This window comes from Ictalurus punctatus, chromosome 11 (assembly GCF_001660625.3).
Source record: "Ictalurus punctatus breed USDA103 chromosome 11, Coco_2.0, whole genome shotgun sequence".
Taxonomy (NCBI): domain Eukaryota; kingdom Metazoa; phylum Chordata; class Actinopteri; order Siluriformes; family Ictaluridae; genus Ictalurus; species Ictalurus punctatus.
In genome coordinates, this window is record NC_030426.2 from 25,347,380 (window position 1) to 25,368,979 (window position 21,600).

The following is a 21,600-nucleotide window of genomic DNA, read 5'->3' on the forward strand; positions in this document are numbered from 1 at the left end:
ATCATATTGGTTCACACTGTGTAGTTAATATAGAGGGTAAGAGGGCAGGTGAGTTGAGACATGGATGCTGAGTGGAAGGGTGTAGCAGTGTCCTTGTTCTGTGTTGCCTGTGTGAGTGTTTTCCTGCTGAAATGGAGAGAACATCAGACGGTGAAGAGGAAACTGCAGAGAGCCAGAGAGAAGAGAGAGAAAGAGCTGGGACAGGCAGAGAAAGCTGTCAGCTACTTTAAGACTCGGGTATGCACGCACACACACACACCGGGTTCACCTGTTCATCAGCACATGTAGTAATAATAATAATAATAATAATAATAATAATATTTATTTTCAGGAGCCTTTCAAGGCACTCAAGGACACCTTCCAGCATAAAAACATATGAATAAAATACAAGATAAGCACAAATTAAGGGACCATCTCTAAAGTTACATACGACATTGGTATACATGTTTCTAACTTCAATAGCATTTGAAGGGAATGTATAAAACCAACTTTAAAAAATTCATGAAGGTGTCAGCTATAACGCACACCTTTTAGATTTTTGAGATTGAACAAAATAAACTATTAAATCATATGTAAATTTGATATGTATTTCACTACCGAATGGGCCCATACACAAAATATACCATAATTTAAAGCTTAATAGCATTTGAAGGGAACGACTTACAGTCACACAACCAGCTGTAAAGTGTTCATGTAGGTGTCTAAAAAAATCTAAAAGGTGTCTGTTATAGCTGACACCTGCATGAATACTATACAGTTGGTTTTGTGACTGTACGTCATTCCCTTTAAATGCTATTGAAGTTAGAAACGTGTATACCAATGTCGTATGTAACTTTAGAGACGGTCCCTTAATTTGCGAATATCTGTAAATATCAAACATCCAACTTCAAGCTAACTTTATACCAGTGTTTTGACTTATGAGCAGACAAATAAGTGCTCAGAAGATGATCTTCAAGAAGGTGGGGGAATGTAAAGTTGAAGAAGTTCTGATAGAAATAAAGAGGAGCCACATGATGAGCAGCTTTGTAAGTAAGCGTGTTACGACCCCGGTCTAGGTAACATAAAAACTATTAACATAACTCAATCATAATAATGAGGTTGACACACGTTTCGTTCAACTCTTTGATTTCCCTGACAATTTAATGATCGCAAGAATGAAATAATCCCAAAACAAACAGAATCACTCATAAAGCAAATCTCTTCAGGGCTGGGCAAGGCCAAAATAATAAACAAAACAGGCGCTATCTTGCCAAGTATCAATTTAAATAAACTAACAACGGACAAAGGTACTTCAAAATAAAATACTAACTTAACTCCCTAGCTGAATCAAAACGGAGAACAAAAGACTGACTCAAAAATAAATGGCATCCAACCCCTACAGCTTTCGTGCTACCAAGAAAAGAAAAATTTACAATAGGTAGCAATATATACAAATAATAAACTCAGCCACACCATATACGGCAAGTCAGGGGAATGGGACAACATGATAGGAACATAATTGTCCCCACCTGTCCAATGCCCGTGCACAACGTCAGCACGTCCAATTGAGGCAGAGAGATCTGTGAGAGCGAAAAAAGGGGAGAGAGAGAGAGAGTCCAATCTTATAATGGACACGAAAACGAACCGCTCACTCGTTCACTCATTCACTAGTCCCTATATAGCGAATTAGCATAACATTGGCTTGTATTTGGATGTTCGATATTCGCAAACAATTAAGGGACCATCTCTAAAGTTACATACAACATTGTAACATATAACATATAACATATAACATGACACATGTAACATACAACATTGTAACATATAACATTGTAACATATAACATGACACATGTAACATACAACATTGTAACATAAAGTTACATACTACATGTTTCTAACTTCATTTGAATGGAAAGACTTACATTCAGGGGCGCACGTTAGCTTAGTGGTTAGCACGTTCGCCTCATGCCTCCGGGGTTCGAGTCCCACCGGGGACTGTGTGTGCGGAGTTTGCATGTTCTCCCCGTGCTGCGGGGATTTCCTCCGGGTACTCCGGTTTCCTCCCCCAGTCCAAAGACATGCATGGTAGGCTGATTGGCATGTCCAAAGTGTCCGTAGTTTGTGAGTGTGTATGTGATTGTGCCCTGCGATGGACTGGCACCCTGTCCAGGGTGTACCCCGCCTTGTTCCCGATGCTCCCTGGGATAGACTCCAGGTTCCCTGTGACCCTGAAGGATAAGCGGTATAGAAGATTCATGGATGGATGGATGGCTCTTGTATTGAATTAAATGAAGTTGAAGTGCCACCTGCTGGCATATTAGGTGAAGTGCAGACTATTAGGTCAAGAACACGCAAAATGGAAATGGCCTTTATTATGTTACCATTTTTTATAAGTACGCAAAAATAGTAAAGATAATAACTACTAATAAAAAATCGTATTTATTATATATTCATTTATTCTTTATGTATTTTATTGTATATAGTTCCGCAGTAAATGCAGATCGGGCGTCATGTCGGATTTCGCCTAGGGCACCTATGAACATTACGCACTCCGGCGTTGCGGTGAATTAATTCCAAGCTGGAGACAAAGAAATAAAACGACCGTATGATCTGTACAGCCACACATCAGTAGTGGCACGAATGTATTATTTTAATTATTTTAATTATTTTAATCAGAAGTTTGTGGACACCCGACCATCACACTAATATGAGTTTGTTGAATATTGCATTCCAGATTTATTCGCCCCTTTGCTGCTATAAAAAGCTTCTTTTTGGGAATCTCCTAATAAACTCTTCCGGGAAGGCTTTCCACTAGTTTTTGGGGCGTGGCTGTGGGGGTTTGTGTTCATTCAGCTACAAGAGCGTTAGTGAGGTCAGGTAGTGATGTTGGGATGATGAGGCGGTCTGGGGTGCAGTTGGCATTCCAGTTCATCCCAAAGGTGTTCAGTGGGGTTGAGGTAGTATTTATGACAGTTTTACCTTTTTATGAATGTCCTGATGCGATCTATCTATACAGTTATATATAGTGTTCTGTTAGACCATTTTCCCATTTTGTGTGTGTATATGTGTGTGTACGTGTGAATTCGCTGCTGTCTTTCTCACACTGCACAGTATGTATCACGCTACATGTCTGTCTGTCTGTTTGTCGAGCTACACGTCTGTCTGTCTGTCCCTCTCCCTACCTTCCTGTCTGTGTGACCATCAAACTACATGTCTGTCTATTTCAGCCTATTTGTCTGTCTGTCTCTCTGATTGTGTAACATCTGGTTTGATCAGTCTTGTGTGTCTGCAGAATGCTGGTGTTGATTTGAGCTCCATCGTGACTCTCCCTCTAGCTGAGCTGAGTAAACGGATCAGAGATGGATCTCTGCAGCCCGACGCTGTTCTCCACGCCTACATGGAAAAAGTTCAGTGCACTCTCAAATCTCACTCATTCACAATTTCACACAGTGTTCGCACACCCACACGTGCCCCCAGATCTCACCTGTATACACTTACATATCCAATTTCTCTGCCATCTCTGCCATTAACTCAGTAAAGAAAGGACTTTGTCTTTAGATATGAGAACCGTATTTGAGATGTATGAACCTTTCTAACATAAGTGCTGCATTCAGTTTAACACGTGCCCAATGCTTATTAAACTAGTGCTTTAATTGTGCAGAAGTTTGGCAGCTGTGTGAAAACTGATCACTAAACATTTGGTCAGGTAACAAATCGTGTAGTAAGAACTCTATACTCAACTTGTCCTGTCCTCTAAAGGCCCTGGAGGCGAACAGGAAACTGAACTGTAGCACCGCTGTCCTCACGGAGAGTCTGAAACAACTGGAGGACATCGAGTCGCACAAAGACGGCCTACTGTACGGTATTCCCATCAGCATCAAGGACAATCTGGATTATGAGGTATTGACCGACCGAAGGAACGCTACGGAACTAGCATAGTTGTGGGTTTGTGATCCAATCCCATGTATTGGAGAAGAACTATTGACTATAAGGTTAACCAGTAGGACTTTAAATCAGGAATATTCTTGTTTGTAGTGGGGAAAACAATAGCTAATGCTTTAAAGTTCTTCATCGTGTCGATATTATAGCGAGGATACTGTAAAAAAAAAAAAACACAGACACGGGTCTTCAAATGCAGTTCAAAGCTACGAATGAACCAGATATCATTCAACAAAATAAATCGAAAACACCAACCTCTAAGGAGCACAGAGAGAAATACACAAAACTATAAAGACAAAAAAAAAGGTGTGGTTCATGAGGACCTCAAATGGTTTATAAACCCTGATCTGTCTGAATAGAGCCTCCAAACCAGGATATCACCGAGTTCTTACTTGACCATCAACGAGAGTTGATTTTTTTCAGGGATGTGTATGCCGTTAAAGGTGCTGAGAGTGTTTTTGTTAAGCCTATTATCACCATTCCTTTCAAGAAAGGGAAGCTTGTGTAGGCTAAAGATATTTTTAGCTCGCTATTTGGTAGTGCGGTTGCCACGGACGGTTTGGAGACGGATGCGAGCGCAGAGTATTTTATTACTAGTGAAATAAACGAGACGAGGCAAGAATCGAGAACGAGAAACAAGAAACAAGATCAAAGAACATGAATCAAAACGAGCACCAGGGTACAAACGCTTGGTACGGTGATAACACTCAATACTTCGCAAAGAGTGAACGCCTCGAAAGTCCTTTTAAACTGTGGTGTGATTGTGTGGACGCAGGTGTGCGTGATTAGAATGAATGCGTGTTTCTGGGAATTGCCGTCCATGGCGGCCATGTTTGTAGGCCGCAGTGCAGGATGGGAAATGTAATCAGTGGTTTGCTGTGATATGATACTAATGAAGTGGATGGTGAGTGTATGTCTGCTTCGAGAACAGACTGTTCACTTGCTGCCTAATAAATATATCCCACCCCTCGACAATCAAAATTTTATTCACGTCACCTGTCAGTGGTTTTAATGTTATGGCTGATCGATGTATATGTGTGAATGGTTCTGTGTGTGTGTGTGTGTGTGTGTGTGTGTGTGTGTGTGTAGGGCTACGACTCTACCTGTGGCGTGTTGACTAAGTTGGATGATCCTGCCGTTAAGGACAGTGTGCTGGTCTTGGTACTGAAGAAGCAGGGTGCGATCCCCTTCATCAAAACCAACATCCCACAGGGTCTCCTCAAGTAAGAAACGCTCGACAAAACACACTCAAAAACACAAAACACTCGAAACACATTTTGCATTATTTTTGCATAATTATGCATAATTATGCATTATGAATTCATTATGAGTTCACCACCATCACTGTGCTATACAGAACCGATTCTGATGCTTTATTGAACTAGTATTGTGTGTGTGTGTGTTTGTGTGCTGTTTAAAAAAATGGTAGCTATGAATGTAGTAACCCCATATACGGGAGGACGGTGAACCCCTGCAACGTCGAGAAGACGTGCGGCGGCTCTTCAGGAGGCGAGGGCGCTCTGATCGCTGGAGGAGGATCTATTCTGGGTCTGGGAAGCGACCTTGGAGGAAGCGTCCGCATCCCGGCAGCCTTCTGTGGCATCTGCGCCTTAAAACCCACAAACAACCGGATAAGGTGTTTTTATATTTCATGCGTGAGATCAATTATACAGAATATACAGAATATCACAATATATGATAATATTATTACGGTGGACACGTTCTCCTCGTTTAATTCAGAAGGTAACCATCGTCCTTTTTTGATTGAACAAATATATAAAGGGCCTAGCTGTGAGAACATTTGAACTCATTTGAACTTTTGCTCACATTTCCTCATTTGGATAAAAGCGTCTGAATGTAATGAATGAATGTTAATGTAACTCGGGGCTCAGAACTCAGAGCTATTAATGTTAAAGCTCACTAGCCACTATGGATATTTGCTTTGCCAGTTCAGTAGCTTGTTAGCATCTACACTGGCCAGTTGAAAATGCCTCATGAGAACATGATTCATAGGACTGTAATTCATAACACTATAACGATGACTTTCTCTTCATGCAGCTTGCATGGACTGTCTTCGAGTGTAAAAGGTGGGAAGACAGGTAAGACAGCTCCAGATACTCAGTTCCTATTGATTTGGATAGTAGTAGCTAGCAAACGTGACCAATTAATGATAATGTCTTTGGAATAAATGTTTGTTTCCAGCCCTGACGGCCGTTGGTCCCATGGCCCGTGATGTTGAGAGTCTGGCTCTGTGTATGAGAGCTTTACTCTGCCCAGACATGTTCACTCTGGACCCTACGGTTCCTCCCATACCGTTCAACCAGCAGGTACCGAACGCAGTCCGCTCCAGTGCAGCAGTATTGAATGTCATGTTTCTTGATACTTAATCACATTATTTTTTTCTTTTACCAGGTGTACGAGAGCTCGGAGCCCCTGAGGATCGGTTACTACGAGAGCGACGGGTACTTTCAGCCGTCTCCAAGCATGAGCAGAGCTCTACTAGAGACCAAAAAGCTCCTGGAAAAAGCAGGACACACGGTATCAGTGCTCGAGCCTCACGTGTATCATATTGGAGCCCGAAGCTGGGGGGATGTAGACACTTGGGGTATTTATAAACAAGTGATTTTAGAATCCATAGCAGGACTGATTACAGATGATACTATCATGCAAGGCAAACGTGAAGAAAACCGGAAACAACACTAGACACTAAGACTAGGGAGACTGGGAGACTAGTGACGGAAAACTACAGAGATGGGAATGATGAAGACATGAAACTAGAAACTAGTTAGACAGGAAACTATGGAAACAGGAAACTAGAAACTATGGAAACAGGAAACTAGTGAGAGAGGAAACTATGGAAACAGGAAACTAGGAAACTACTGAAAACTATCATTTGAATGTCTTTTTAGACCAAGATGTACATTGTAAATATGTAAGTATCTGTATTTATGTAGTCTGTGTGTGTGTGTATTTGTGTGTACAGTACGTGTGTGTAAACTCCTGTGTATCCTCCTCTCGCTCTCTCCGCTGTAGCTGATTCCGTTTAACCCTCTCAGGACATTCACCGCCTTCCACGAGTTTGTTCTGAGGGGAAACGTGGCAGACGGCGGCGCCACACTCCTGCAGCACTTGTGAGTCAGATCTTCTCTCTGCCATTCTGTTATTCGTGTTCTAGCCACTGTTACACGATCCTGTAATGTGCGCTCAGGCTCGGGGAGGAACGGAGTACAGTAATCAGGATACCAAAAAAAAAAAAAAACCTGGTAATTGTGGCTCACGTGAGCAACCTGTTAGGGTGACCACACGTCCTCCTTTTCCTGGGACTCGGCTTTAGTTTCGTTATGATGTGTTTATGGTCTAATACACGGCGTCATGTGTGCGCATATTTGCATTGCTTTACCCCCTCTCTGTAATTCCCGCCTTCCTGCACACCGATTGGTCGATTTATAAAATCCTTGCAGCAACTATTGGCCAAATTCCTGCCTCTCAACCGTTAGCGTACCGCGAAGCGTTGTCGTGTACGGCGTCGAACAGTCGCTTCAGAATAACAGCAAACGACAGCTGTCCTGAGTCGCAACAACGCCCATGGCCATATAAGGTCGTGTTTAACTTCATATTATCGCATTGCTTCGTATTACACGGTCATTCAAACGAGTGAATGATTTCAGAAGGTACACTCGTGGCATCTGATATGTTCAGAACATAACAGAACATGTTCGCCCTAGCTTTTGGGATGCAATATTACTCTTGACTTTATTTACACATGTGGCCTTGAAGTAATCCAAAATAATCAGATTACATTACTTTCATATTGCGATACTTGGATTACGTTACTGATGACATATATATTTTTGAATGTTATTTTTCAACATTTCTAAATAAACCCTCCTGACCCTGTGTGTGTGTGTGTCCTTTTTCAGTAAGAAAGGCCCGGTCGATCCATCTCTGAAGCATCAGGTCTTGTACTGTGCGTATCCTCTGTTTGGGAAGAGGCTGGTGTCGCTGCTCCTCAGACCCATCGTGAGATTATTCGACTTGTTTATTTCATGTACAGCACAGATAGGCAGTAATATATAGCGAAGGTGTTGAGAGATTGATTTTTATGCTGATTTTATATGACTATATTCTCATTTGAATGTGTTATTGTTGCTTTATTAGCAGCTAATTTGTCTAGCTAATCTCAAGAGGAAAAAAAAAAGTTTTTCATTTTCAAAAGTTAGTGTCGGTTCGTTTTTATTGTAAACTGGAGAACATGAGAGTTTCCTAGTAAGGACATGAGCTGCAGCATTTTTAAATTTTAGCATTAACTAATTTGTGGTTGTATTGAAAGCTTGATTATTAATATATATATTTTTTGTGTCTCTTTCGTCTTAGTCTCCACGCATGGCTGCGTCTATACACGCTATCTGTGGTGTCGGGTAAGACTGAAAGTACATCTCTTATAAAATGACACCCGGTATCGGTACTGGAGCGACACCAGCAAAGAAATAATGGACTGGATGAAGAACTAATTGTATCTCATTTCATTTAAAGTGTACATTTAAAGAGATTTTGTACGGTGAATTTTATTCGATCGATACTTTATTGTATTCGCAAGGTGTATTTTTATTTTTTTTTCTCTTTAAGTTCTTCAGTTCATCATTTTAAAGCTTATTAGTTTTTTAACTGAACAATATAGCAATATAGGATGGGTCTCGAGATCAGAAATGAAAGTGCGGTGTCATGCTTTGGACCGCTGAGTCGTATAGACGTGTGTGTGTGTGTGTGTGTGTGTGTGTGTGTGTGTGTGTGTGTGTGTGTGTGTGTGTGTGTGTGTGTGTGTGTGTGTGTGTGTGTGTGTGTGTGTGTGTGTGTGTGTGTGTGTGTGTGTGTGTGTGTGTGTGTGTGTGTGTGTGTGTGTGTGTGTGTGTGTGTGTGTGTGTGTGTGTGTGTGTGTGTGTGTGGCAAACGCTGAAAAGCTGTGTTTCCTAAATCCTTCAATTATGCCTGAATAGTAAACATGACGAACGCTCTTATCTACAGCGTTTTCTTTTGTTTGTTGTTTATCCCTTTGGAGTAATTGGACTGTAAGTGATCTGATTGGAACGATGTACGCTTAGTCTGGTAGTTACTTCTGTTTTCTGCTTTAAAGACCTTTTGGGAAAATGGATGATTTGCATAAGCGGTTCATCTTCTTTTACTTTGCAGTGGTGTAGAAGAACTGTGGAAGCAGCACAATGAGGTCCAGGTACGGGTGTGAACCTAATCGTTGTGAAACATATACTTATATATACTCATATATAAAGCTCACCCTATTTAGATCGGTCGATCAACACTACGGAACTTCCACTTAACTAAAGCCAAGTCGTTAGCCTGGACTCTAAAAACTCACTCAGCTTGCCCCAGTGCTATACCTAAACCTGGATTTTAGTCTGTACTAACCTGGTCGCAGATTTGTGGTAACACGGACTTAACACGACGGCTGTTTTGTCCAAAAACTATTTGAAATGTCGACTCGGCGGACCACAAAATATGATTCCACTGTGCTACTGTCCATCTCAGATGAGACCGAGCCCAGAGAAGTGGGTGGAGCTTCTGGGCAGTGCTGATGTGCGGCTTCTGCTTTGCAGAGTAAAGCCTTAACTTGCATCTGTAGATACAGCGGCGAATGGTGTCGACTGACAAAGGTTTACCAAAGTATTCCCGATTATATTGTGTGCTGTAGAAGGTGAAATACCCCAAATCCTACCAATATGTCTTTGGGGAATGTTCTCAAAGTGTTGGATTATTCACTGGCGCATCAATTGGCCGATCGCCGAGCCTCGACCCGTCCGTGCTCTGAAGGACTAGGCGCTTTTTCGAGGCTCCTTATATACTATGGTTAGACGATTACCTCACCTGTTTCAACTCGTCACATCGCTATTAGTCCTAAATTACCCCTGTCCCAATGTTTTTGGAACGTGTTGCATGCATCAATTTCAAAATAAACGATTACCTTTAAAAAAACAAAAAAAAACTATGCAGTTGATTAGATAAAACATCAAATACCTCGTCTTTACACAAATTGCTCAGAAAAGTCAGAATGGCAGAAAGCAAGAAGCGCAAGTTTCCCAATCAATTGATTGATTGATTGATTATTTTCCTATAACTGCATGACCCAGAGGGTTTTTATTAATGATGCAGGAAACATTATAGGCATGTTGTTCATGTTTGTAGGTATATATCCATGAGACGATAGCTGAGTGGAGGAAGCTGGAGCTGGACGTTCTGCTCTGCCCCATGCTGGGCCCAGCCTACAACTTCAACTACACCGGAAAACAAAGCTGTAACGTATAGATTTCTTCCTTGTTTGGCGCTCAGGGTAGAACCTGTAACTCTGCTTCATCGTACAGATGATATTGTTGTTGATTATTTTCCTATAACAGCACACCCGGTCATGTTTTAATACCTTACATAAATGCTGAAAATGCGAATTCAGTTAACGTTGGGTCTCAGTGTAATATCCTTCCACTGTCTACGTTCACCTCGACAGAATTTCAGGCGAGATTGGGCGGGGCTAATCGGACTAGGAGTGTCAGGCGGCGTTAGACCATCAGCAAATTGTACTGATTAGAATATTAGGCCACTATGTGCAAACCTAAACACTGAACTGTAATTTGCCCTTTTAGAGAACAGTAAATAGTTTTTTGTTGTATAATCATCAGGCCAGATATTTAATGATCGAATGGATTTGATCCGCTGCGACACTATTCCTGATTTTGTATGTGTGTGTGTGCTGGTGGTGCAGCTGCTCTGAGTTACACTGCGTTGTACAACGTGCTCAACTTCCCTGCTGGAGTCGTTCCTGTCACTGAGGTCACGGCCGAGGACGAAGATCAGCTGAAACACTACAGAGGATACTTTGGAGACGGCTGGGACAAGACCTTTGTCGAGGTGAACATGACACACGGTTTATTTTACCTGGTAGAGGTTACAACTTGGGCCTTGGAACTCGTTGGCCTGTAACTCAATTCACTGAGAATTGTCCAGCCATATTCTCATAAGATCCCATATAACGGTGCTGTATTTTATTTTTATTTTCTTTTAATGATCTTTTATTTTTTTGTTACATTTTGCATGCTGTAGTTTTAATGCTGAAGTCCACCTTTCAATTTACAGGCAGTTAAATGCTGAATCTTGCCCACAAGGTGGCAGCATTTCTATGGTTTCAAACAGCATTTAAAAACGAGTACAAGTCTGTGTCAAGAAAAAAAACAAACCATCATGCTAATTGTTACGTGTGTAGCCACTCCACCTCCAACAAACCTGACTGGACGTGTGAGAGTGGGGTGGGGTGGGAGGGGTCCTCAGTTCACCAAAACACTCTATGCCTGTGATCCCTATAGATCTACTCCTTTACCTATGAGAAAACGATTCACAAAGGCGTGACTAAAGCAATATGTTTTCAGGATAGACTTAAACACTGGAAGTCGCCGGTCTCCAATTTTAACACTGCTATCGCTTTCACTATTCAAGGTGCTAACAAATAGCCCGCACCTTTTGATCGAGGTACGCGTGGCCGAGCATAAAAGACCAACAGTTCTCTCAGGTACAGTGGCACGAGAACATTCAGTGCTTTATTCAAGGATTCGAGGATTTTTATTGTTATTCCAACACATGTACATGACCTGGAACAAAATCAAGTACCAAATGTCCGGTTAAAACCACTCACAAGTAATAACAGCTGACCCATTCATAAATAAATAAACACAAATACCCAGTCATTCATATATATATATATATATATATATATATATATATATATATATATATATATATATATATATATATATATATATATACACGCACTAAAACCTGAGAAATTAGCAGCATAACAAAACACATGAAACATTTAGAGGCATTTATAGGTCAATAGTAGTATATTTATAATCCATGTGAAATTTGATTAGGAGCCAATGCAGTGTGGATAAGATCGGTTAAGGGGGTCTACTGCTTGCTGTAAATGTATAACTACGTCTGTGTGTGTTTGTGTGTTCCAGGCTGTACGAGGCGGTGTGGGTCTGCCGATAGCAGTGCAGTGTGTGGCTCTGCCCTGGCAGGAGGAGATGTGTTTACGCCTAATGAGAGAAGTGGAAAAGCTCTGTGCCGAGAACAAATGCTCCAACACACAGCACTAAATGCACACCCATTCCATATATATATATATTGCATTATCCTTGAACAGAAACCTCTTCTATTATAAACGGCTAACAAATAATGGAAATATATGGTACGGATATAATGTTTATATTTACCAACGAAAAGTTTACATTTATATATGTATCCCAGTTATATGATTTGAAACCAATCCTTTGATGTTCAAGTGAGTTTTAATAAATAATTTCAATTCAAAAGGTTGTAAGGGAACTGGGTCTGTTTATTTTCAGTCTCGCACAATAATCTCTCATTATATATCCTTGTTTATAATGTAGACATTTTACTAGAGATTAAAACGACACACTTTTAAACCCGTTCCAGCGTGACAATGCCCCTGTGCACAAAGTGGGCTCCAGGAAGACGTAGTTAGGGTTGGTGTTGAAGAACTCATTCATAGGGGTGCCAATAGTTGTTGCACACCTATATTTAAAAAACAATTGCAAACACAACACCATAAAAAAAAATTTAACAATAGATGAAACGGATCAACAATGAAGACAATTTTTCACAGCCTCCTTTGCTCATATTTACCAAGGGTGCCAATATTAGTGGAGGGCACTGTAGGTGCGCAACAATTATTGGCACCCCTATGAATTCATATGAGAGTATGTTCCTATTGATATTTTACATTTTTTAGTACACCTGGGTGACTAGGAACAGGAAACCGTTCAAGCATGATGTCCTGTTTCACAGGGGTATAAATACAGTGAGGGAAAAAAGTATTTGATCCCCTACTGATTTTGTACGTTTGCTCACTGACAAAGAAATGATCATTCTATAATTTTAATGGTAGATTTATTTGAACAGTGAGAGACAGAATACCCATCCACGACCCATTTTCAATGCCCTGGCTGAGGGAAGGAGGTTCTCACCCAAGATTTGACGGTACATGACCCCGTCCATCGTCCCTTTGATGCGGTGAAGTTGTCCTGTCCCCTTAGCAGAAAAACACCCCCAAAGCATAATGTTTCCACCTCCATGTTTGACGGTGGGGATGGTGTTCTTGGGGTCATAGGCAGCATTCCTCCTCCTCCAAACACGGCGAGTTGAGTTGATGCCACAGAGCTCCATTTTGGTCTCATCTGACCACAACACTTTCACCCAGTTGTCCTCTGAATCATTCAAATGTTCACTGGCAAACTTCAGACGGGCATGTATATGTGCTTTCTTGAGCAGCGGACCTTGCGGGCGCTGCAGGATTTCAGTCCTTCACGGCGTAGTGTGTTACCAATTGTTTTCTTGGTGACTATATGAAGCGATTATTGACCCAGGCGAACAGTAACTGGTAAGTGTTTCTTTCTGGATTTTTTAGTTGAAACTAGTTTTAGCACCGATTGTCAGATAGAAGCTGTAACTGTGCTCCCTTGTTGCTACGAGCTATACACTTGTTGCTAGATTAAAGCAAATTCCGGTATTCAGTTTCGGTTTCGGTCGGGAGTCGCTCATTCACACGACTACTCTTTTTGTTTTGCTAATTAAAGAGGCATGCTCAGAAACACATCAGTATTTATTAATTAAGAAACGCTGAGGCGGAAGCGTCAGCCCTTGTCGTGTGAAGACCGAGCTCGTGTAAAGACCTGCGAATCTACCTGTGCGAGTCCACCGAGCAAGGACACCGACAAGACACCACACATGCTGCTAAGTATACTTTTTCTCCCTTTATTCCTCTTACTTTTACCTGTTTCCACACACTAACGTGTCATCCGTTCATCCCTGTTATTTGCCACAGGCGCAGACCGTGGCATTCTCCCAGAAACGTACGCAACTTGGACAACCTACGCTCTCTGAATGCGGCCTCTGCAGGTTCCATCTCATTCTCAGTCAGACATTGGAACTGCCAATCTGCTGTCAACAAGGCAGATTTCATTTCTGCATTTGCAATCCACTCCAATCTCAGCGTGCTGGCTCTGACTGAGACCTGGATCCATGCTGAGAACACTGCCACACCCGCTGCCCTGGCCTCCAAATTCAACTTCTCCCATACCTCACGCCCCAACAGACGAGGGGGTGGTACAGGTTTGCTTCTCTCCAAAACATGGAAATTTACCTGTCTTTCTCCCTCTTGCTCATACACGTCCTTTGAATTTCATGCTGTTACAGTCACTGACCCTGCCAAAATGCAATTTCTTGTTGTTTACCGTCCTCCAGGTCAACTGGGGAAGTTCATAGATGAATTTGACACGCTACTGTCCACCATCCCAGATGATGGAACTCCTCTTCTGGTCCTTGGTGATTTCAACATTCATGTAGACAAGCCACATGCAGCTGACTTTCTTGCTCTCCTTCCCACATTCGACCTCAATCAGTTCACCACACCAGCAACCCACAAAGCCGGTAAACAGCTTGACCTCATCCTCACACGTAATTGCACCACACATAATCTTCTCATTACTCCTCTCCACACCTCTGACCATTTCTTTATCCAGTTCTCTATTTCTCTCCCCTCACCACCATAAATGTCTCCTCCCTCTATCTCTTTTCGTCGCAATCTTCGCTCCCTTTCCCCCTCACATTTCTCCTCCGTTGTCACAACCTTACTTCCCTCCGAAAGCCACCTTTCTTCACTTGACTTAAACACCGCAACCGACATGCTATGTTCCACTCTAACATCTTCTCTTGACAGCATATGTCCCCTAACCTCCAGACCTGCTTGTACATCACCCTCTAGTCCTTGGCTCTCAGAAGCTCTGCGTAACAACCAGGCCAAACTAAGAGCATCTGAAAGGAAATGGTGCAAATCAAACAACCCAATTGACCTAACCAATTACCAGACACTTCTCTCTTCTTTTTCCAATAGCATCTCCATTGCTAAAGCCACATTCTACCAAGAGAAGATTCTTAGTTCTCCCAACACCCGCATTCTTTTCAAAACCTTTTCCTCTCTACTCTGTCCCCCTCCTCCCCCTTCCCCTACTTCTCTCACTGCAGATGACTTTGCCACTTTCTTTACCAACAAGGTTACATCAATCAGGAACCTGTTCTCAGCCCCAGACATGCATAGACTGACTCCTCCATGTAACTCCCAACTGACTTCCTTCTTTCCCCTCTCAGAGACTGATGTCTCTAAACTCCTCCTCTCTAGCCATCCCACAACCTGTCCTCTTGACCCTATCCCTTCTCACCTTCTTCAGTCCATCTCTCCCACACTATTACCTGCACTCACACGCATCTTTAACACATCGCTCTCTACTGGCACATACCCTACCTCGTTTAAGCAAGCCCGGGTTACCCCACTGCTTAAAAAACCATCACTCAACCCTGCTATAGTTGACAACTACAGACCTGTTTCCCTACTCCCTTTTCTTTTGAAAACTCTTGAAAGAGCCATTTTTAATCAACTCTCAAATTTTCCCACACAGAACAACCTCCTGGACACCAAGGAGTCTGGCTTCAAGAGCAACCACTCCACGGAGACTGCTCTGCTTTCCGTCACTGAAGCCTTACGACTAGCAAGAGCAACCTCTAGATCATCTGTCCTCATCCTACTTGACCTCTCTGCTGCTTTCGACACTGTGAACCATCAGATCCTTCTGTCAACTCTCTCCAGCCTGGGCATCACTGGAATGGTTCTGCGCTGGGTGGAATCCCATCTCTCTGACGGATCCTTCAAGGTATCATTGAGGTGAGGTATTTCTGAAACTCAGCAACTCACAACTGGCGTTCCACAGGGGTCAGTTCTGGGTCCACTCCTCTTTTCTATCTACACTACATCTCTAGGGCAGGTGATTGAGTCTCATGGCTTCTCATATCATTGCTATGCTGATGACACCCAGCTCCATTTGTCCTTCCAGCCTGACGATCCATCCGTCTCTGCACGCATCTCTGCTTGCCTTTCGGACATCTCGGTCTGGATGAAGGAAAACCATCTTAAGCTTAACCTAGCAAAATCTGAGCTTCTCGTGATCCCGGCCTGTCCCTCAATCAACCACAACCTCACTGTACAGCTCGGCTCACTCACACTCATGCCAACCAGTACGGCCAGGAACCTTGGGGTGATTCTTGATGACTGCTTGACCTTTACAGACCATATCTCAGCAACTGCAAGGTCCTGTAGGTTCATCCTTTACAACATCAAGAAAATCCGACCCTACATCACCAAACAGGCTACACAGATACTAGTTCAGGCTCTTGTTATCTCTAAACTGGACTACTGCAACTCACTGCTTTCAGGCCTCCCAGCCAGCTCCATCAAACCCCTTGAGATGATTCAGAATGCTGCAGCACGCCTCGTCTTCAACCAGTCCAAGAGAACCCATGTCACACCCCTCTTCATCTCCCTCCACTGGTTTCCTGTAGCTGCCCGCATCAAGTTCAAGGCCTTGATGCTCACCTACAAGACCTTTTCAGGAACAGCACCCTCCTACCTCAACTCTCTCCTGAAGGCCTACGTTCCCTCTCGCAATCTGAGATCGATTAGCGACCAACGTTTAGCAGTTCCAACTCAGCGTGGTGCAAGGTCCCTTTCCAGAACCTTCACTCTAACTGTTCCTCAATGGTGGAATGCACTTCCAATCTCAATCCGGACCGCAGAATCTCTCACCATCTTCAAAAAACAGCTAAAGACCCACCTCTTCCATGAACACCTAACCAACTCATAATAATAAAAAATTTTTTTTTTAAAAATGCACTTACACCTCTACTCTGCACTTTGCTTCTTCTGGAATTCAATTAATAGATCTTGTATGGTAGCACTTCTTGTATTGTTCTCTGCTTGATGTATCGCTTTGCTTGTATCTTTCTCATTTGTAAGTCGCTTTGGATAAAAGCGTCTGCTAAGTGAATAACTGTAAATGTAAATGACTATGGTCCCAGCTGCCTTGAGATCATTGACAAGATCCTCCCATGTAGTTCTGGGCTGATTCCTCACTGTTCTCATGATCATTGCAACTCCACGAGGTGAGATCTTGCATGGAGCCCCAGGCCGAGGGAGATTGACAGTTTTTTTGTGTTTCTTCCATTTGCGAATAATCGCACCAACTGTTGTCACCTTCTCACCAAGATGCTTGGCAATGGTCCTTTAGCCCATTCCATACTTGTGTAGGTCTACAATCTTGTCCCTGACATCCTTGGAGAGCTCTTTGTTCTTGGCCATGGTGGAGAGTTTGGAATCTGATTGATTGATTGCTTCTGTGGACAGGTGTCTTTTGTACAGGTAACAAACTGAGATTAGGAGCACTCCCTTTAAGAGTGTGCTCCTAATCTCAGCTCGTTACCTGTATAAAAGACACCTGGGAGCCAGGTGTTGAGTCAAATACTTATTTCCCTCATTAAAATGCAAATCAATTTATAACATTTTTGACATACGTTTTTCTGGATTTTCTTGTTATTCTGTCTCTCACTGTTCAAATAAATCTACCATTAAAATTATAGACTGATCATTTCTTTGTCAGTGGGCAAACGTACAAAATCAGCAGGGGATCAAATACTTTTTTCCCTCACTGTATGAGGTAACACATAGGCCAAATTCCCTTAGTCATCCCCCCGACACACACACACACACACACACACACACACACACATATATGACCTGCATAAATATGGCCTAAGTCATTATCTGATTTTCACATAATTCCTAAAAGTAGGTAAGGAGAACCCAATTTAACAAATGAGACAAATATATTATACTTGGTCATTTGTTTATTGAGGAAAATGATCCAATATTACATATCTGTGAGGGATGTTGGGGGGTTTCCTCACATGAACTGCTTGCTTCAGGTTCTTCCACAACATTTCTATTGGATTAAGGTCAGGACTTTGACTTGGCCATTCCAAAACATTAACTTTATTCTTATGTAGACCGACTTGTGTGATTAGGCTCCTTGTCTTGCCGCATGACCAACTTTCTCTTGAGATTCAGATCACAGGCGGATGTCCTGATGTTTTCCTTTAGAGTTTTCTTTCTCCAAACATAACGCTTCTCATAAACCAACATTTCCATTCTGGTCTCATCCATCCGCAAAACATTTTTCCAGTGGCCTTCTGGCTTGTCTACATGATCTTTAGCAAACTGAAGATGGACAGCAGTGGGTTTTTTTGGAGAGTTCATTGTTGTTCATTGTTCTGATGGTGGACTCATGAACATTAACATTAGCCAATGTGAGAGAAAGAGAGTTTAGTTCCTTAGAAGTTACCCTGGGTCGCATTGTGACCTTGCAGACTATTACACATCTTGCTCTTGGAGTGATCTTTGTTGGTCTCCACTCCTGGAGAGGGGAACAACAGTCCTGGATTTCCTCCATTTGTAAACAATCTGACTGTAGATTGAGAGTCCAAACTCTTTAGAGATGGTTTTGTAACCTTTTTCAGCCTGATGAGCATCAACAACTCTTTTTTTTCCCCGAGGTCCTCAGAAATCTCCTTTGTTTGTGCCATGATGCACCAAGATTTTTTTTTTTTGTTGTGTTTGCAATTGTTTGCATATCCATGAGAGCAGAGTATTTTTGTGATTTTTTTGAACAAAAGATGCTACCTTGGGATAAAATTATTCGTAAACATGGTATTAGCTTCCACTGTTATGCTGATGACACACAGATGTATGTTTCAGCAAAGCCAGATGACAGACCCCAGCTTAATAAAGTTAAGGAATGTGTGAAAGAGATTAGACGGTGGATGCTTATTAACTTCCTTTTACTTATTTCTGACAAGACAGAGGTACTTCTACTGGGACCCCATGCACCTAGAAGTGATTACATAGTAACTCTGGATGTCCTTTCAGTTTCATCATGTGTAGCCGTAAAAGACCTTGGTGTGATTATTGACTCCAGTCTTTCATTTGAAGCTCATGTAGATAATATTACTAGGATCGCCTTCTTTTATCTCAGAAATATTCTTAGTCCAGAATGCAGCTGCAGGAGTCCTTACTAGAACCAGAGGATATACCCATGTCACCCTGATCTTATCCGTATTGCATTGGCTCCTAATCAAATTCCCTGATTGGTCTGAATGATCTTACGCCACAGTACCACAGCTCAGCTTGTTGGGTTAAAATGTGTAACAAACGCACTTAACATATACTTAAGGTGATCGTTATTAACGCATTGATTCATAAGAATCGCGTAGTTAATGTTAACCCATCGTTAGTTCATATTTAAGTAGGTGTTCATTCATGTATTAGTGCATGATTATTCATGTACTATTTTTGTAAAGTGTTACCAGATAACTTGACTGAGCTGGTCTTCGCTGATCAGTGATGGGAACTCTGGCTCGTTTCAACGAATCAAATCATTTGGCTCGGCTCACCAATAAGAGTCGACTCTTCTGAATCCCAATCAGCTCACGAGCTTACAATAAGCTGAATTCCTTTTGCAATGCTATTGTGTCTGTTGTTCAGCAGAGCAACAGATTCTGTCTCATGCTTCCTCAGAAACCATCACAGAAATGTTAATGGTTTCCACTACAACTACCATTACAAATCATCATCTAAACATTAAAACCATTACCATTACCATCATTGGTCCTTAATGGCATCTGCTAGACATAACATACCACCAATAGAAGCCAACAATTTACAGTACCGGTAGAAACCCACAGGGACCATTACAGTTTCCATTAAAATCAATACAGTTCTCATTATAACCATTAAAACCATTACACATTCTATGTGAGTTTCTATGGGGTATTTTTTCAGCTGGGGGCGTGTCCACGAAAGTATTTTTCTCATGATCTCGACTTAATTTTTCTGTGTATTCGACAGCCATTGTCCTGAAGTCAGTGGGTTTTTTTGGAATGTGTCTTTGGTTAAAGGTCTGAAATAAGGCCTGTGGTTAGCACAAGCTCAAGATATTTTCACGTTTTATTCTATTCTACGACATGAAATACAATCGGTAATACACCGCTCATGATTTTGTTAAGCTTTTACAAGTCTTGTAAAAGGCGGTTGCGAACAAGCGCTCTGGGGGCTAGAACCCCGGCCCTTTTTCTAAATTTATTTAAAAGTGCCCCTCTCAGAATTAATTAATAAACAATTATATTACATAAAAAGCATCTAAAGTCAAATTAACACGAGAGATGGACATTGTCTCAAAGCAGCTTTACAGAAACATATAAACACAGGATAGAGATTTTAAGTGTGTGAATTTATCCCTATTGGGCGAGACGGTGGTGACGGTGGTGAGGGAAAAACTCTCTGACATGACATGGTGTTTATATGAAGTCTGTTTGTTGAACTAGTCCACTGTTCACTAAAGGAGACCTGAGTGTAAAACTGCATGTGGTGATCGCAGTTCCAAAGCCATCGCAGCAACCGTAGTCCCAGCAACCACAGCGAAACTGCCCGTGTGAAATGAACCCAAAGATGGGGTCAAAATTCTAACAGTCATACACCTAGTGTTTATACTATAACCAAGGCACTTTTTGTACCTCAGCTCAGGCACTTTTTGTACCTCAGCTCAGGCATGTTTTGTACTTCAGCTCAGGCACTTTTTGTACCATTTCCTAGGTACATCTGATAACTTATCACACTTGCTTTTCATTTTAAGCATAACAAGCAAGTATCTAACCATCTCGGTTAGGTATTAAAAGTGCCTGACCGTTTGTAGGTACACCCATGCTGCTGTGGCTTCTCAAATATCAGGCTGACGCACACACACTGACACACACACACACACACACACACACACACACACACACACACACACACAGACACTCCCTGTCTATTTCTCTGCAAAGCTGTCAAGCTCATCTCATTTACATTTATCCTGCACAGAATCACATAAAGCGCTTATTCTATCTTAATTACATTTCTCAGACATTTTACATACAATGACATCAATGTTTCTATGCCATTTATCAATTCTCCTCTGACTATCTCTCAGAGCTAGCATGTTAGCCGTTCTCACTCCAATCATTTCAGTTTTTGCTTTGGCGTGAGCACGATCCAGTTTCTCCTCCAGTCCCGCAAGATCCAAATCCTTCAGCTCCTCTTCGAGTCTTTTCTGTCTTTCTTCTCTTCCCTTTCTTCGATGATCTCCATGGTGAGCTCTTCTTGCTCAAGCCTTTTTGCTGTACACATATAGTCCAGTAAAGTTACAGAGTGAGAGGCAATCTGTGCTTTATATCAGGGTAATACAGAATAATAATAACGAAGGCACTTTTCAAGACTTGCTGCTACTTGGGATAGAGAGTGACGTTCCTATTGACAAAGAGGAAGTCATCAACATCTTGGAACAGATGGTTTCCCAACAGAAAGTTAAAACTTTGAGACAATTCATTTAGCTCTTTTAACAACGGACATTGTCTCAAAGCAGCTTTACAGAAATATATAAAAACAGGATAGAGATTTTTTTTTCACTGGGAGCCAATGCAGTGTGGATAAGATCGGGGTGATGTGGTCGTATCTTCTATGATACTAAGAAGCCAGGTCAGCATTTGAGCCCCTGCTGCGTAGGGCTTCTGTAACATTGCATAATTCGGTATATAAACAATAACAGTTCATCTATGCAAGTCGGTTTTCAGCTTTGACCTGAAAAGAACTGACTTCTCAATACTTGGCAACCTTACATGTGAC

The 21,600-nt window shown here is 41.9% G+C and overlaps 1 protein-coding gene across 1 annotated transcript; it reads left to right on the forward strand.

Moving 5' to 3' along the window:
- Positions 1-4: 4 nt before the first annotated feature.
- LOC108262525 (fatty-acid amide hydrolase 1) lies at positions 5-12,281 on the forward strand. The gene is made up of 15 exons (XM_053683857.1): positions 5-237; positions 3,274-3,387; positions 3,741-3,881; positions 5,010-5,143; positions 5,350-5,556; positions 5,979-6,019; positions 6,123-6,247; positions 6,333-6,458; positions 6,954-7,051; positions 7,841-7,940; positions 8,295-8,338; positions 9,108-9,147; positions 10,116-10,224; positions 10,687-10,832; positions 11,939-12,281. The coding sequence occupies exons 1-15, from the start codon at positions 61-63 to the stop codon at positions 12,074-12,076; spliced, it is 1,740 nt and encodes a 579-aa protein (XP_053539832.1). The 5' UTR covers positions 5-60; the 3' UTR covers positions 12,077-12,281.
- Positions 12,282-21,600: the final 9,319 nt, after the last annotated feature.

Coding starts and splice junctions, on each gene's coding strand:
- LOC108262525 (XM_053683857.1), top strand. CDS start 61: ATGGATGCTGAGTGGAAGGGTGTAGCAGTGTCCTTGTTCTGTGTTGCC. Junction 3,882..5,009: donor AGGACAATCTGGATTATGAG/GTATTGACCGAC, acceptor GTGTGTGTGTAG/GGCTACGACTCTACCTGTGG. Junction 9,148..10,115: donor AGCAGCACAATGAGGTCCAG/GTACGGGTGTGA, acceptor TCATGTTTGTAG/GTATATATCCATGAGACGAT.